The sequence below is a fragment of the Dendrobates tinctorius genome, unplaced genomic scaffold (genome assembly GCF_039654945.1).
Source record: "Dendrobates tinctorius isolate UK_male_01 unplaced genomic scaffold, ASM3965494v1 ptg000140l, whole genome shotgun sequence".
Taxonomy (NCBI): Eukaryota; Metazoa; Chordata; class Amphibia; order Anura; family Dendrobatidae; genus Dendrobates; species Dendrobates tinctorius.
Window position 1 is genome coordinate 11,582,349 of NW_027361808.1, and position 17,907 is coordinate 11,600,255.

At 42.3% G+C, this 17,907-nt stretch overlaps 1 protein-coding gene across 2 annotated transcripts in view; it reads left to right on the forward strand.

The window, feature by feature from the left end:
* LOC141049032 (protein Mis18-alpha-like) overlaps nucleotides 1-17,907 on the forward strand; it is a 167,997-nt gene that overhangs the window by 130,134 nt on the left and 19,956 nt on the right. For both annotated transcript variants that reach the window (XM_073545137.1, XM_073545136.1), the window contains one exon: nucleotides 10,927-11,017. In XM_073545137.1, coding sequence (XP_073401238.1) covers nucleotides 10,927-11,017 — 91 coding nt within the window. The remainder of the gene's footprint in view (nucleotides 1-10,926; nucleotides 11,018-17,907) is intronic.

Sequence of the window (17,907 nt, forward strand, 5' to 3'; positions counted from 1 at the left end):
AGAAGGGTCCAATCGTGCCGGCTCCCGAGTGTTGCTCACCGTGCTGTGGAATAAAGAGAAAAAAAAACAATTAAAATACTGACATGGTATGGCCCTGGCTGAAAAAAAAATTTACATCTAACATTTTTTTTCACATGTGGTGTGTAATATTTACCTTCTGGTGACCATTGTTTCCCGGAGGAACGACAGGGCTTCTGCGTACTTGTACTTGCTCCTGCGTCCTCCAGATCCACTCGGGGCCCGCATCTATTTATTGAACTCCTTCTTGAAACGATCTCTCACAGACCTCCACCGATTCACAATTCTGTTCCCTGAAACGAGAAAGGAGTGGTTAGTATACAACATCAGTGTTTCCCAAACTCCAGTCCTCATGGTCCCCAGGGGTCATGTTTTCAGGATTTCCATAGTAAATAGAAATCCTGAACACATGATCCGTGGGGACCACGAGGACTGGAGTTCGGGAAACACTGGTTTAAATCAAGCAACCGGTACTGTATATACTTACGCTCTGTAATCTGGGCCCGAACATCGAGGTCCTCCCAGCGGCCCACAAGGAGCGAACAGATTTCCTCCCAGAGTCGTCGGGTAACGATCAGGTCAGCGTGGCGGCGGTCAGCCATATTCCAGAGCGGCTCCCTTTCTCTGACGAGATCGATGAGGCGGTCCACATCAATCCCTCCATCCTCAACGTCAGAGTCGGGAGCACGCTGTGAAGGCTGTTAAAGAAAAAGACAAAAATAACATAATTAGCCTCCACAAAAGAAATGAAATAAAAAGTGCAAAAAAACAAAGCAAAAATATTTATACTTACACGCTGGTGACCGCCGCGTTGCTGTCGCCGACGACCCTGGGAGGCACTGCGAGCACCTCTTGGCCAAGCACCAGATTGGGAAGACTAGAGAAGAAAACAAAAAAAAGTTATGTCTTTGAATGTAGGCATTTGTTTGCTGTGTGTGGTCTGCAGAACATTGTTTTCTATGTGTTGTGTGTAGTGTGATGTTGTGTTTCTGCGTTTGATGCAAAAAACTTACCAATTGTGAGCCCACTCCAGGTGTCTGTCCACCCCTTCCTTCTTCTTCTGGGAGCTCCTCTTCATCTTGTGATTCCTGTTTTGAAATAAAAGGCCATGAATAGACATATATTACAGAGAAGATGGATTTTGGAAATAAAAACTTACCGTCAAACGCTGACGATGCGAGGGAGGGCTCCCAGAAGATGATGTGCTGTCTTCCTGGTGGCCACACTCCTTGCCTGTGGGTGGTGTTCCAGCTGCTGCCATTGCTGCTGCTGCTGCATCTATTGGGCGGCTGTTGAATAAAGAGAAACAAAGGGCCAATGAATATCTTGATATTCAATAGCCCTAGTTTGGAGGAATGGGTGATTTGATAATTACCGTCTCTCATCTGCTGCTGGACTCCCCTCCCGTTGTTCAGCATGCTGCTCCAATTGGGGTGGTGCTGATGGTGCTGCTGCAGATGTCTCCTGCCTTCTCCTGCGCCTGGTTGCTGTCTTGGGTGGCATGTTGGGTGTGGCTGTGGGTCCCACTGTCTTGCTTTTATATATGTCTTGTGGGCAGAGCTACTGAGCATGCTCAGACCAAAAAACCGGATGCGGCGCTCATAGGCTTTCATTGTGTGAAAAAGCCGGACGCGCCGGATCCGGCGTGTCCGGCTTTTTCGCCGGAGACAAAAAACGTTACAGTAGACGTTTTTTCCAGACGCCGGATCACGACACATTGCGACACATTGCCGGATCCGGCGAAAACCGGATGAAACGCATGGCCATCCGGCGCAAATGCAAGTCAATGGGGGGGAAACCGGATCCGGCATTGCATTTCGCCGGATCCGGTTTCTGTCAAAAGCGCCGGATCGCGCCTGACGGCGAAAACCTGATGTGTGAAAGAGGCCTTACACGAAAAAGGCCAAGTACGTTCAATCACTCATGTTATTAAAAAGATGTACCAGATGTACTTTAAGTGTCAACTTGGTTATTTTAAGACAAAAGCTGGGCCCCCTCATATGATATGCTCAAGTTGTTTAAATGGTCTTCATGACTGGTTGAATATGAGGAAAGTGGCTATGCCATTTGTTGTTCCCATGATTTGGAGAGAACCCAAAAATCATAGTGATAACTGCTACTTTTGTTTGGTCGAACTGAAGGTCTTTTCTAGAAAGATCAAACATAAGATTAATTACCCTGAACTTGAATCTGCGATTAGGCCAGTTACTGTACCACCGTTGTCTGGATTGGATGAAAATGAAGTAGAATATGAAGACTATGGAGCTGAAGCTACTGGCGAAGACATGGAGACCTCAAGTCAAGATGAGTATGTACCTGATGGAGCAGCCAGAAGGCTTTACTCAACATGAATTAAATAATCTCGTCAGAGACCTTTCGTTGTCAAAAGATAAAGCTGAACTTCTTGCATCTAGGTTGAAAAAGAAGAATCTTCATGATGATGTCAAAGTGTGTTATTACCAAAACAGAAGTAACACTTTAACACAATTTTTCACAGTTGATGGACCAATTGTGTACTTTAACAATGTGAATGGCCTCTTTGAAGAACTGAATCAAGAGTATTTTGCTGAAGATTGGCTATTGTTTGACGCATCCCAGAGAAGTTTGAAAGCAGTGTTGATTCACAATGGAAATATGAAACCATCAATCTCTATTGCTGACTCATGTCATCTAAAAGAAAGTTATGAAAATCTGTCAGTTGTTTTGGATGCTATACAATATAAGCATCATCAATGGAATATCTGTGGAGATTTGAAAGTGATTGGTCTGCTAATGGGAATGCAAGGAGGTTTCACAAGATATTGTTGCTTCTTATGTTTATGGGACAGTAGAAATTCAGTAGAGCATTGTGTTTGTCTCTACCTGGAGCATAGATGTTTCTCTGTCCCCAATCACGACAATGTTCAACATAATCCTTTAGTTGCTCCAACAAAAATATTTCTTCCTCCACTACATATAAAGTTGGGATTGATTAAAAACTTTGTTAAAGCCATGGCAAAGACAAATTCGCAAGGGTTCCAGTACATTTCACAGAAATACACCAGCATTTCACCAGCAAAAATGAAGGGTATTTGTTGGTCTTCAGATCAGAGAGCTTATGAGATGTGTTTGAAGGAACACTAAATGATAAGGAATTGAGATCTTGGAAAAGCTTTGTGGATCTGTGAAAACTTCTTAGGAAAACAAAAATCTCCAGAAAGTGTTGAGGAACTGCTAAATTCATACCAGTGTCTTGGATATCGCATGTCTCTGAAAATGCACTTTTTGAATTCACATTTAGATTTCTTCCCTCAAAATCTTAGGGATGAAAGCGATGAACAAGGCGAGCGGTTTTACCAGGACATTAAAGTAATGGAACACCACTACCAGGTTTTTTGGAATGACTCAATGATGGCAGATTACTGTTGGATGTTATATAGGGACAACCCTGAAAAATCGTATCGACAGTCTGTCAAGCACTTTTCATTTTTGCTCATGTTTTCAGCTCCTCCTCACTATGCTCCATTCCATTGGCCTCAAGGACACCGTTCTCTCCTGGTTCTCCTCATATCTCTCTCACCGCTCCTTTACTGTATCTTTTGCTGGCTCCTCCTCCTCTCATCTTCCCCTTACTGTTGGGGTTCCTCAAGGATCAGTCCTAGGCACCCTCCTCTTCTTTGTATACTGCCCCTATTCGTCAAACAATCAGTAGATTTGGTTTCCAGTACCATCTCTATGCTGATGACACCCAATTATACGCTGCTTCTCCTGATATCACGCCAGCCTTTCTAGAAAACACCGGCGATTGTCTAATCGTTGTGTCTAAAATCATATCCTCACTATATCTGAAAGACTGAACTCCTTGTGTTTCCTCCCGCTACTAATGTACCTATACCCGACATTGCCATTTCCGTGTGTGGTTCCACTATTACTCCCCAGCAACATGCCCGCTGTCTTGGGTCATACTTGACTCTGAGCTTTCCTTTGTCCCCCACATACGATCACTGGCTCGCTCTTGTTATCTGCACCTCAAAAATATTTCTAGAATTTGACCTTTTCTTACCTTTGACTCCGCAAAAACTCTTACTGTTTCTCTTATTCATTCTCGTCTCGACTATTGTAACTCTCTTCTAATCGGTCTCCCTCTTACCAAACTCTCCTCCCTCCAATCTGTCTTGAATGCTGCTGCCAGGATCATATTCCTCGCCAATCGTTATACCGATGCCTCTACCTTGTGCCAGTCATTACACTGGCTACCCATCCGCTCCAGAATCCAGTACAAACTTATTACCCTCACCCACAAAGCTCTTCATGGCTCAGCACCACCCTACATCTCCTCCCTTGTTTCAGTATACCATCCTATCCACGCCCTCCGTTTTGCTGATGACCTGAGGTTAGCATCCTCAATAAGCAGAACCTCCCACTCCCATCTCCAAGATTATACACGTGCTGCGCCAATTCTTTGGAATGCACTTCCCAGGTCAATACGATTAGTCCCCAACCCCCACAATTTTAAGCGTGCCCTGAAAACTCATTTATTCAGACTGGCCTACCGCCTCAACACATTAACCTAATCTATCCCTATGTGGCACAGCCAAAAGTTTTTACCATAATCAGGTTCCCCGCATCATGTTCCCACATGCTTTATGCATCCATTAGCCCTCTGTGTCTGTTACCACCCACCTTTCGTGTCTCCATTTTTTTTTCCCTCATAGATTGTAATCTTGCGAGCAGGGCCCTCAGTCCTTTTGGTATCTGTTATGATTTATGTGATTATTGTTATGCTGTAATGTCTATCGTCTGTACAAGTCCCCTCTGAAATGTTAAGTGCTGCGGAATATGTTGGCACTATAGAAATAAAATGTATTATTATATAGTTTGGTTTCTGTTGTGCATGTGAAATTATTTTGGTTCAATAAAATCTGTTTTGTAAGGTGAAGCATTTTTTTCTGATATGCAGATGTTTTCTTAATGTCGCCAGTATATTTCCTATACCTTATAATAATGATGCTACTCTAAGGAAACTATACGTGCTACAGAAAAGCTAAATACATTTTTGAAATAAAGACGAAGAGATGATTCGGAAAAGTACAAAGTCACCTGCGATGATTACAAAAAATATTTTTTTGTAGACGTGAATGCCAAGATCAGACAGATGCATTTTAACCCTTTTATGACATTCTCTGTACATGTATGAAGCAAGTCAGGAGCAGTTGTATGGAGCTGGATCAAAGGCTGAACCCACACGATACCCTGCAGATAATGGTTGTGCTATAAAGCCAGAATCTGCTTCTAGCAGCCACATGGGAGCTGAACTCTAAGGCTAAGTGCCTACGTTGCAGAAATGTCCGCAGCATATCCGCAACTCCCTGCCACGGGTAAAACGCATGCGGAATTCGCATGCGTTTTCCCGCAAAACAAAAGCGTTTTGCAAGCGTTTTTACTTTGCAGAATGCTTGTGCTTTCCAAGCGATTTGAACCATCGCTTCGAAAGGTGATTGACAGGTTGGTCACACTTGCCAAGCATAGTGCTTGACAAGTGTGACCACCTTTTTACTATTAATGCTTCCTATGCAGCATGAAGAGTAAAAGATATAATGTTAAAAATAATAATTAAAAAAATATATGGTTATTCTCACCTTCCGACGGCCCCGATCTCAGCTTTGCTCCTGGTACGTTCCGGTCCCAGGGATGCATTGCGAGAATCACCCCAGATGACGTCACGCTCGCGAGACCGCAACGTCATCTCAGGTGATTCGCGCAATGCATTCATGGGAACGAAAGATGCTGGCAGCATGGCTGAGAGGCGGGAAGGACTCCGGGGGCCATCAGAAGGTGAGTATCACTATTTTTTTATTTTTATTCTATTTTTTTACAGGGATATGGTACCCAGGGCCTGGAGGAGAGTCTCTTCTCCTCAAGACCCTAGGGACCATCCACACATGAAGCGCTCACTTTACGCATGGTGAGCATAGCCACATGCGTAAAGTGAGCGTTTCAATGCAGTCCTATGGCGGCGGAATCGCCGTGATTCTGCAGGAATAATGAACATGCTGTGGATAGGATTGCATGGGATGCGTTTTAATAGCGTTTTCTAAGTGTTTCCGCTGCGAAAAAAGCGGCAAAAACGCTTAAACGCAACTTGTGAACATACCCTAACAACGACATTTAAGTAAAAAGCAGTTCTGTAACTGCGGAATTTAAAGCATGCATTGCATGAAGAGGTAGCGTGCTATTCCATGTACCCATCGGCCCCACAGTGATTGTGGTGGGGCAGATGGGTTGCAATTTCGAATTTTTTAAATTTTTTATGCAATTCAGCAAATTGGAGAGGGATGTATCTGCCGTACCAGTTTTTGTGGAATATCTCAATTCAAACACATACAACATAAAATTAACTTATAAAACTCATATATCTTTTTAGATCTAGAATTATGGGGAATTTAAGGACAGAATATTATGTCCAACACGTACTGAAAACCCATCTCAGGGCATACGGTATTCCATGCATGTAGCGGACATCCTAAACATGTAATCAGGTCTATTCCAACAGGTGAACATATAAGATTAAAAAGAAACTGCACGGATAATCAAACTAAAAATAAATAATTTGCTGAATTGCATAAAAAATTTAAAAAACTCGGTTATCCTAACTGGATGTTGAAAAGAGCGGAGCGGATTGCAGAGAAAAAGGACAGACCAGACTTATTAGAACCAAAAGAAAATCATGAAAATAAAAGTGATATAAATAAAAAACACTTTCTTAGTCTGGAGTACAGCCTTCAATTTGATAAAATCAAAAAAAAATTTTTCAAAAATTTACCAATTCTGTATGAAGATGACATTTTGTCAAAAATTTTAGAATCGGGTACTAATGTCATTGCTAGATGTGCCCCTACCATTTGGGATTTGGTTTCTCTGAGTTTTTTCTCATCAGCACCTGTTATAAATAACTGGTTGAAAACTACAGGTTTTTTAAGTGTGGCTCAGAAAAGTGCAAAATGTGCAAATATGCACATAAAACAAATAAGTTTAATAATTCAGACAATACTCAAACATTTATCATTAAACAGTTTATTAACTGTAACACAGAAAATGTGGCATATAAAATACATTGCGATAAATGCAATTTATCATATATAGGTTGCACAACAAGAAAGTTAAAATTCGTATTTTAGAGCATATTAGGGATGTAGAAAACAATAATACAAATATACGTAATATATCCATGGCCTCTAAACATTTCCTGATGCAACACAATGGTAATTTAGAAACTGTCAATTATTGGAATAGAATGTGTTAAAAGCTCCAAACGTGGAGGAGATAGAAAGAAAAAGGCATTCTAGATCCTATATTTAGGCTCTAGATATCCCAGCGGTCTAAACAAAAGAAACAAAATTATGTATTATTATTAATTATTTCTGTATTTTAATATATGTTAAATTTGTTTCTGTTTTGTATTTTAATGAATTAGTATAACGCAATCCTGCATTATGTAGACAAATTCGTGCAGGACCTGTCAATTCAATCATGTTACAGCAGTTGTCATTTCTATTGGTCCTTGGAAAATATAAGGTTTTCGTCTTGTCACTAATTATTCAGCTGTGAAAAAGATCCACAAAGGATCGAAACGTGTAGCTGATTCAGTGCCCGACACACATCCATTTGCTTATGGGGAGACAGCTGTATATGGAATTTTAAGTTTCTATTTTGGAATAAAGTCTATTATCCTAGAAACTGGAATTTTATTTTTCTTTCCTTGTCTACAATAAACATTTGTTTGGATCCGGACGAGGTTCCGTGTTCCAGCTGTGGTTGGTGAGCGGGCTAGGGCTTTTTTTTTTTTTTTTTTTTTAGCCCGTATTGTATGTGTGTGTTTAAAGGTCAGAGATCCCTGGCGAAGAGGGATTGTATCCCTCGAAAAGCATTGGTAGTTGACCCCTTCGGACACCCGTCCCATAGCTTTGTGACGTCATGCCTAGCTCCGCCCCCCTACCAACCACGCCACAGCCTCAGCGTTGCTACCGGCTGGAGCGTGCGAGGTATCGGCGCTTCTCTCCAAATAGCAGGGAGGATTCAGGAGAATTGTTCTAACTAAATGAAATACACCCCCGCCACTGGCACTCTCCGGAATACTGCACTTTATGACGGAGTACCAGCTGACAGCCGTTGATCTCACTCTAGCAGAGACAACTTATTGGGCCCATAGTACACTGTGTCACCAACGATGGTACAAGTAAGTGCTGAACCGATTTGAGTGGTTATACTTGTATATCTAATCAATGTACACTCACTGGCCACTTTATTAGGAACACCTGTCCAACTTTGTGTTAAGACTTAATTTCTAATCTGCCAATCACATGGCGGCAACTCAGTGCATTTAGGCATGTAGACATGGTCAAGACAATCTCCTGCAGTTCAAACCGAGCATCAGTATGGGGAAGAAAGGTGATTTGAGTGCCTTTGAACGTGGCATGATTGTTGGTGCCAGAAGGGCTGGTCTGAGTATTTCAGAAACTGCTGATCTACTGGGATTTTCACGCACAACCATCTCTAGGGTTTACAGAGAATGGTCCGAAAAAGAAAAAAAATCCAGTGAGCGGCAGTTCTGTGGCCGGAAATGGCTTGTTGATGCCAGAGGTCAGAGGAGAATGGGCAGACTGGTTCGAGCTGATAGAAAGGCAACAGTGACTCAAATTGCCACCCGTTACAACCAAGGTAGGCAGAAGAGCATCTCTGAACGCACAGTGCGTCGAACTTTGAGGCAGATGGGCTACAGCAGCAGAAGACCACACCGGGTACCACTCCTCTCAGCTAAGAACAGGAAACTGAGGCTACAATTTGCACAAGCTCATCGAAATTGGACAGTAGAAGATTGGAAAAACGTTGCCTGGTCTGATGAGTCTCGATTTCTGCTGCGACATTCGGATGGTAGGGTCAGAATTTGGCGTAAACAACATGAAAGCATGGATCCATCCTGCCTTGTATCAACGGTTCAGGCTGGTGGTGGTGGTGTCATGGTGTGGGGAATTTTTTCTTGGCACTCTTTGGGCCCCTTGGTACCAATTGAGCATCGTTGCAACGCCACAGCCTACCTGAGTATTGTTGCTGACCATGTCCATCCCTTTATGACCACAATGTACCCAACATCTGATGGCTACTTTCAGCAGGATAATGCGCCATGTCATAAAGCTCGAATCATCTCAGATTGGTTTCTTGAACATGACAATGAGTTCACTGTACTCAAATGGCCTCCTCAGTCACCAGATCTCAATCCAATAGAGCATCTTTGGGATGTGGTGGAACGGGAGATTCGCATCAGGGATGTGCAGCCGTCAAATCTGCGCCAACTGTGTGATGCCATCATGTCAATATGGTCCAAAATCTCTGAGGAATGCTTCCAGCACCTTGTTGAATCTCTGCCACGAAGAATTGAGGCAGTTCTGAAGGCAAAGGGGGGTCCAACCCGTTACTAGCATGGTGTACCTAATAAAGTGGCCAGTGAGTGTAAATGGATGTTGTCTTTTTCAGCTTCATTATAGCGTGATTATTACCTTATATCTTTTTAGCTTAAAGTATATTTGACTGGGATCCACACAGAACCTGTTCAAATCACCAGCAGCTTCGAAGCTCCTTTTATATCCTCTCTTGGTGTTGGGCGCCAGTGCATTTTTTCTATTTCTCCATTTTTTATTAATTTCTGTTGCTTTGTCACTCAGAAGCATGACACTTAATGGTAGTTGGAGCTGTGTATTGAGCATATTCTTAATTGTGTCAAGGACGGCAAAGCTTTTTTTTTTTTTTTTTCTCTAACTGGCAAGTTCACCATATATGCCACGTGTCACCCATAGAGTTGCAATTTCTGAAATGTTTCAGTATATTCTGTGAAGTAGTTGAAGAACATAGTAAAGTCTATGTAGTTAGAGTTTCTATCAAGAACATTTCAGTGCTAGTGATGAGCAGATCAACTTGCGGTACTCTGGCCCATTGATACTTGGCGAATAGACGAGAGGCCCATGAACCTCTTACCCTTTGGCATCCCTGGTGCAGCTTTTGATTAGCTTGGACTGGCACAACCTCATCTGTATGATGTGACAGATGACACCAGCTATGACAAATCAAATATCGCCCCAGGGACACTGGAAGATAATAGATATAACTACCTCCCGTCTAGCTGCCAGGTACTACTAACTTGGACAATGGACGAGAGTACCGCAAATCGATCTGCTCATTTCAGGTGACCGCCTATGAATTATATGGCAAAGAAATAATGCAATTGCTTTAGTGACATTGTATAAGCCATATCACTCTCGCATTTGTCTGATATCGCTATTTTTATTTGAGAGTACTGGGAGTTAAATATTGAGCAAAGTAATGAAATGACCCCTTGGGAGTTGCATTCATTTTTATATAGCAATTCATATTATGATGGGCTAGGATTTTGAAGTGGTCTGAGAAGGGATCCATTAAAGTCATGAATTTTGGGGTATATGAAAAGTTTCTTGAAGGGGGAGATACCGTAGCATTTGTCTTTTTGGGTTTCCAGTGATAAGACAAAAACGATTGAGCAGAAATGGTGTAGTCTAAGTAGTTAAATGTCTTTCCATCATTGGAATGATCTAGGCTGTAAACGAGGGGAGAACATCGGGTCACAAAATGGATCCAGCATGGGTGAGAGTGACTTAGTTTCAGTTGAAAGTTAAGAGCACAAGAGTTGTAAAGAAGGTAAAATGAAAGGAGTGTTCTTTAAAATTTGTGTTGGTAGAGTGCTTGTTGCCCATAGACCACTAAAAGTATAAGGACGGGTTAACCATGCTGACTCAAGGGACATCCAACAATGGACTGTAGAATAATCATTCTCTGGTAATTAACAAATCATCTGATTTCACTAATTGGTAATTACCAAAATAACAATTGTCTGTCTTCCAGTTATAGTTTTAATAACTCTTCGAAATGCAGACTGCCTCAAGAGCAAGTGAACCATCCAACTGTATCCTATATGGACAAGCAACTGAAAAAGGTACAAGGGAAACTTCATAATGTAGCGCAGCTAGCAATTATAAGATTTTACAATATTTGTCATAGGTTTTCTTCTCTCTTCCACTTTTCATATTGTTTAATGAAAAACCTTAAGTTAATATTTTATGACTTTAAGCTGGCGTAATGTAAGGGTGTGTGCACACGCTGCGGATTCTAATGCGGATCCGCAGCGGTTTTGGCCCTGTGGATCCGCAGCAGTTTCATTATTCCCTATGGGAAATGGAAACCGCAGTGCAGATGCTGCAGATTTTTCCACGCGGTTTTGCCTGCGGTTTCTAATCCGCAGAAAGAATTGCATGTCAATTCTTTCTGCGGATTCCGCAGCGGTTTACCATCTCCTCCGTTGTAGAGATGATAAACCGCAGGCTAATCTGCAGATAAAGCGCAGGTCTTTTGACCTGCGGATTTTGCAAAATCCGCGCGGATCTATCCACAGCAGATTCAGCAGCGTGTGCACACACCCTTAGGATCTTCGCAGATTCTGTAATGAAAACCCCAACACAAACCTGTCATGACCACATTTTATCCCCTTAGTGGCCAAGTTATTTTCACATCAATGACTAGGGCAAATTTTAGAGGTCTGACCTGTCACTTTATGGGGTATTAACTCTGGAACGCCTTAACATATCCCAGTGATTCTGGGGATTGATACTAAATTTGTTTGATATGACTTTTACAATATTTTCACAAATAAATACTTTTTTGCACCAAATTTGAAGAAAAAATGCACTTTTCAAACATTCAATCTTTATCCTTAACACCTTTACCACCCAAAATGTATCCTTTCATCCTTGGGACATGTGGAAACGTCCCGGCCATTTTGCGCTCACGTGATCGCCACCGGATTTCAGCTGATTGTGACAGCTGACACACAGCACTTCAACCCATTAAATACTGTGATCAAACTCAATTGCAGAATTTTGGGAGCAAGCAGAGGGAATAAAGCCCTTCTGCCCTTAGATCGGTCATCGTTGGGTCCCGATCGTTTCCATGGTGACCCGAGTCATCAGAGCTAGCAAAGTTACTTAATCATGCTCAGAGCATGATCAGCAACTTTGTATGACAATTTGCATAGCATGGAGATGCTCCTGCATCTCTATGCTATACAAGCGATCATTCTACAAAAAATGAAAGTCCCATAGTGGGACAAAATTAAAATTTACAATTTATTTATTTTTTTTTAATTTTTTAAATCAAAATATATTGTTCCATGAACCTACTTTCATTTTTGTATTGTCTGTATCGTTCTATTGTTCTTGTAATGTTTGATGTTCTTCAATCTGAAGAATTTAAATAAAGATTGGAATATATATACTGTACAAACCAAAAGTTTGGACACGCTCATTCAAAGAGTTTTCTTTATTTTCATGACTATGAAAATTGTAAATTCACTCTGAAGGCATCAAAACTATGTATTAACACATGTGGAATTATGTAATTTAACAAAAAAGTGTGAAACAGCTGAAAATACTGTATGTCTCATATTCTAGGTTCTTCATAGTAGCCACCTTTTGCTTTGATTACTGCTTTGCACACTCTTGGCATTCTCTTGATGGGCTTCAAGAGGTAGTCACCGGAAATGGTTTTCACTTAACAGGTGTGCCCTGTCAGGTTTAATAAGTGGGATTTCTTGCCTTATAAATGGGGTTGGGACCATCAGTGGTGTTGTGCAGAAGTCTGGTGGATACACAGATGATAGTCCTACTGAATAGACTGTTAGCTGCTTTTTTCTTGCCATAATACAAATTCTAAGAATAGAAAAACGAGTGGCCATCATTACTTTAAGAAATTAAGGTCAGTCAATCCGAAAAATTGGGAAAACTTTGAAAGTGTCCCCATGTGCAGTGGCAACAACCATCAAGCGCTACAAAGAAACTGGCTCACATGAGGACCGCCCCAGGAAATTAAGACCAAAAGTCACCTCTGCTGCTGAGGATAAGTTCGTACGAGTCACCAGCCTCAGAAATCGCAGGTTAACAGCAGCTCAGATTAGAGACCAGGTCAATGCCACACACAGTTCTAGCAGCAGACACATCTCTACAACAACTGTTAAGAGACTTTGTGTAGCAGGCCTTCATGGTAAAATAGCTGCTAGGAAACCACTGCTAAGGACAGGCAACAAGCAGAAGAGACTTGTTTGGGCTAAAGAACACAAGGAATGGACATTAGACCAGTGGAAATCTGTGCTTTGGTCTGATGAGTCCAAATTTGAGATATTTGGTTCCAACCACCGTGTCTTTGTGCGACGCAGAAAAGGTGAACGGATGGACTCTACATGCCTGGTTCCCACTGTGAAGCATGAAGGAGGAGGTGTGATGGTGTGGGGGTGCTTTGCTGGTGACACTGTTGGGGATTTATTCAAAATTGAAGGCATACTGAACCAGCATGGCTACCACAGCATCTTGCAGCGGCATGCAATTCCATCCGGTTTGTGTTTAGTTGGATCATCATTTATTTTTCAACAGGACAATGACCCTAAACATGCATCCAGGCTGTGTAAGGGCTATTTGACCAAGAAGGAGAGTGATGGGGTGCTACGCCAGATGACCTGGCCTCCGCAGTCACCAGACCTGAACACAATAGAGATGGTTTGGGGTGAGCTGGACCTCAGAGTGAAGGCAAAAGAGCCAACAAGTGCTAAGCATCTCTGGGAACTCCTTCAAGACTGTTGGAAGACCATTTCCGGTGACTGCCTCTTGAAGCTCATCAAGAGAATGCCAAGAGTGTGCAAAGCAGTAATCAAAGCAAAAGGTGGCTTCTTTGAAGAACCTAGAATATAAGACATATTTTCAGTTGTTTCACACTTTTTTGTTAATTATATAATTCCACATGTGTTAATTCATAGTTTTGATGCCTTCAAAGTGAATCTACAATTTTCATAGTCATGAAAATAAAGAAAACTCTTTGAATGAGAAGGAGTGTCCAAACTTTTGGTCTGTACTGTGTGTGTATGTGTGTAATATATATATATATATATATATATATATATATACACACTAGCTGAAGAGCCTGGCGCTGCCAGGGCATAGTAACTAACTGTGGTTAGTTATAGCAAATTATAATTCTCCTCCATCGCATAATCCTGTGCCCATATACCATCATACATATCCACGATCCCATAGGCCCGTACCTATATACCCATCATACATATCCTCCATCCCATAGTCGAGTGCCCATATACCCATCACACATCCTCCATCCCATAGTCCCATGCCCATATACCCATCATACATATTCGCCATCCTATATACCTGTGCCCATATACCCATCATACATATCCTTCATCCCATAGTCAAGTGCCCATATACCCATCACACATCCTTCATCTCATAGTCCCATGCCCATATACCCATCATACATATCCTCCATCCCATAGTCCTGTGCCCATATACTCATCATACATATCCTCCATCCCATAGTCCAGTGCCCATATACCCATAACACATCCTCCATCCCATAGTCCCGTGCCCATATACCCGTCATACATATCCTCCATCCCATAGTCCAGTGCCCATATACCCATCACACATCCTCCATCCCATAGTCAACCATTATGACATCATAGTGAGCGGCGGGGCTTGCAACCTATGATGACATCAGCGTCGCCATGGCAACCATTATGACATCATAATGAGGGGCGGGGCTTGATACACACACACACACACACTTTTTCCCCATTATGTAGATGGGGGCAAAATTGTTTGGTGAATTGGAAAGCGCGGGGTTAAAATTTCGCCTCACAACATAGCCTAGGACAGTCTCGGGGTCCAGACGTGTGACTCTGCCAAATTTTGTGGCTGTAGCTGCGACGGTGCGGATGCCAATCCGGGACGGACGGACGTACGTACATACATACATACATACATACACACACACACACACACACACACACACACATACATACATACATACATACATACATACACACACACACACACACACACACACACACACACACACACACACTTGAGCTTTATATATTAGATGTGTGTGTGTATATGTATGTATATATGTATGTGTATATATATAGAAAAAAATATGGAACACTTAAACAACAGAATATGACTTCAAGTACCATAAATCAAACTTCTGTGAAATGAAACTGTCCACTTAAGAAGCAACACTGATGGAAATTATTGGCAATTATCAAGACACCCTCAATAAAGGAGTGGTTCTGCAGGTGGGGACCACAGACCACATCTCAGCACCAATGCTTTCTGACTGATGTTTTGGTCACTTTTGAATGTTGGTTGTGCTTTCACACTCGTGGTGCAATAGCAGTACAACCCACACAAGTGGCTCAGGTAGTGCAGCTCATCCAGGATGGCATATCAATGCAAGCTGTGGCAAGAAGGTTTTCTGTCAGCGTAGTGTCCAGAGGCTGGAGGCCCTACTAGGAGACAGGCCAGTACACCAGGAGACATGGAGGGGGCCGTAGGAGGGCAACAACCTAGGAGCAGGACCACCTTTGTGCAAGGAGAAACAGGAGGAGCACTGCCAGAGCCCTGCAAAATGACCTCCAGCAGGCCACAAATGTGCATGTGTCTGCCCAAATGGTTAGAAACCGACTCCATGAGGATAGTCTGAGTGCCTGACATCCACAGATAGGGTTGTGCTCACAGCGCAACACCATGCAGGATGCTTGGCATTTGCCACAGAACACCAGGATTGGCAAATTCACCAATGGCACCCTGTGCTCTTCACAGATGAAAGCAGGTTTACACTGAGCACATGTGACAGAGTCTGGAGATGTCGTGGAGAGCGATCTGCTGCCAGCAACATCCTTTAGCATGACCGGTTTGGCAGTGGGTCAGTAATGCTGTGGGGTGGCATTTCTTTGGAGGGCCACACAGCCCTCCATGTGCTCGCGAGAGGTAGCCTGACTGCCATTAGGTACTGAGATTAGATCCTCAGACCCGTTGTGAGAATCATATCCTGGTGTGGTTGGCCCTGGGTCCCTCCTAATGCATGACAATGCCAGACTTCATGTGGCTTGAGTGTGTCATCAGTTCTTGCAAGATGAAGGCATTGAAGTGATGAACTGGCCCAACCGTTCCCCAGACCTGAATCCGATTGGGCATATCTGGGACATCATGTCTTGCTCTATCCACCAAGGTTACGTTGCACCACAGACTGTCCAGGAGTTGGCGGATGCTTTAGTCGAGATCTGGGAGGAGATCCCTCAGGAGACCATCCGCCGCCTCATCAGTAGCATACCCAGGCGTTGTATGGAGGTCATACAGGCACGTGGAGGCCACACACAATACTGAGCATGATTTCAACTTGTTTTAAGGACATTACATCATACTTTAATTTTGTGTGGGACTCCAACTCCAGGCCTCCATTGGTTAATAAATTTGATTTCCATTGATGATTTTTGTGTGATTTTTGTTGTCAGCACATTCAACTTTATACAGAACAAAGTATTCAATGAGAATATTTCATTCAGATCTAGGATGTGTTATTTTAGTGTTCCCTTTACTTTTTTGAGCAGTATAATATATATATATATATATATATATATATATATATATACACAGTGTATATATGTATATATATATATATATATATATATATATATATATATATATATACTCGTGTATAAGACGACCCCCCTAATTTTGCCAGAAGATACTGGGAAAACTTATTGACTCGTGTATAAGCCTAGGGTGGGAAATGAAGCAGCTACTGGTAAATTTCAAAAATAAAAATAGGTGCTAATAAAAGTAAACTGGTGGCCCCATAAGATGCTCCATATTAAAATATGCCCCATATAATGCTGCACAAAGGTTATTGATGGCCCATAACATGCTTCATCTTAATATATATATGCCCCATGTAATGCTGCACAAAGGTTATTGGTGGTCCACAACATGCTCCATGTTAATAAATATATGCCCCATATAATGCTGCACAAAAGTTAGTGGTGGCCCACAACATGCTCCATGTTAATATATATGTCCCATATAATAATGCTGCACAAAGGTTATTGGTGGCCCATAACATGCTCCATATAATGCTGCTGCTATTACAAAAAAAAATGACATACTCGCATCTCATCAGCTGCTGCTCCTCAGCGTTGCCGGCTCTCTGTAGGACCCCGGAGACTGAGAGGTGAATATGGCATGGCTGGCTCACCCTCCCCCAGTTCTACTCACCCTCCCAGTGTCTGCATATCCGGCTCTGCTACATCTCAGTCCCGGCTGTCTGCATCTCCCTTCCTGTGTTCTTCCTGTGCGGTCACATGGTACCGCTCATTAAAGTCATGAATATGCGGCTCCACCCCTATGGGAAGAAGATAGGAAGGGAAATGCAGACAGCCGGGAATGAGATGATGTAGCAGAGCCGGATATACACTGGGAGAATGAATATCATGTCTCCTGTTCTCCCTCCCTCGCCAGCTTTCGAACATGTCACTACCGGGCTAAGCCTACAATTTTTGGGCAGGTAGAGCTGATTGCGGCCACCTGCATGGTGTGTTTGTCCAAAATTGTAGGCTGGTGGCCCAGAAGTGGCTTATGTACGGTAGAGCAGGGACCCATCAGGGGAGGTCACCTTGCTGTGGTTGATGGGCTTACATGAATTGGCCAATTTGTGCACTAATAACCTTCATTTTCATCTTACTGTAAGTTTTAAAAAATTTTTGGGGAAAAAAATATTTTTTAGTATTATCCAAATTGAATAGTTTTAATGTGCTTCTTTGTTTTCACATGGCCTAGATTCATGCACATGTGCTGCTATATTCTTTTTGTCTATATATATATTAGCTGAAGAGCCTGGCGCTGCCCGGGCATATTAACTAACTACCGTTAGTTATAACAAATTATAATGAAAAAAAAAATATATATATATTATATAGCTGAGTGTAGA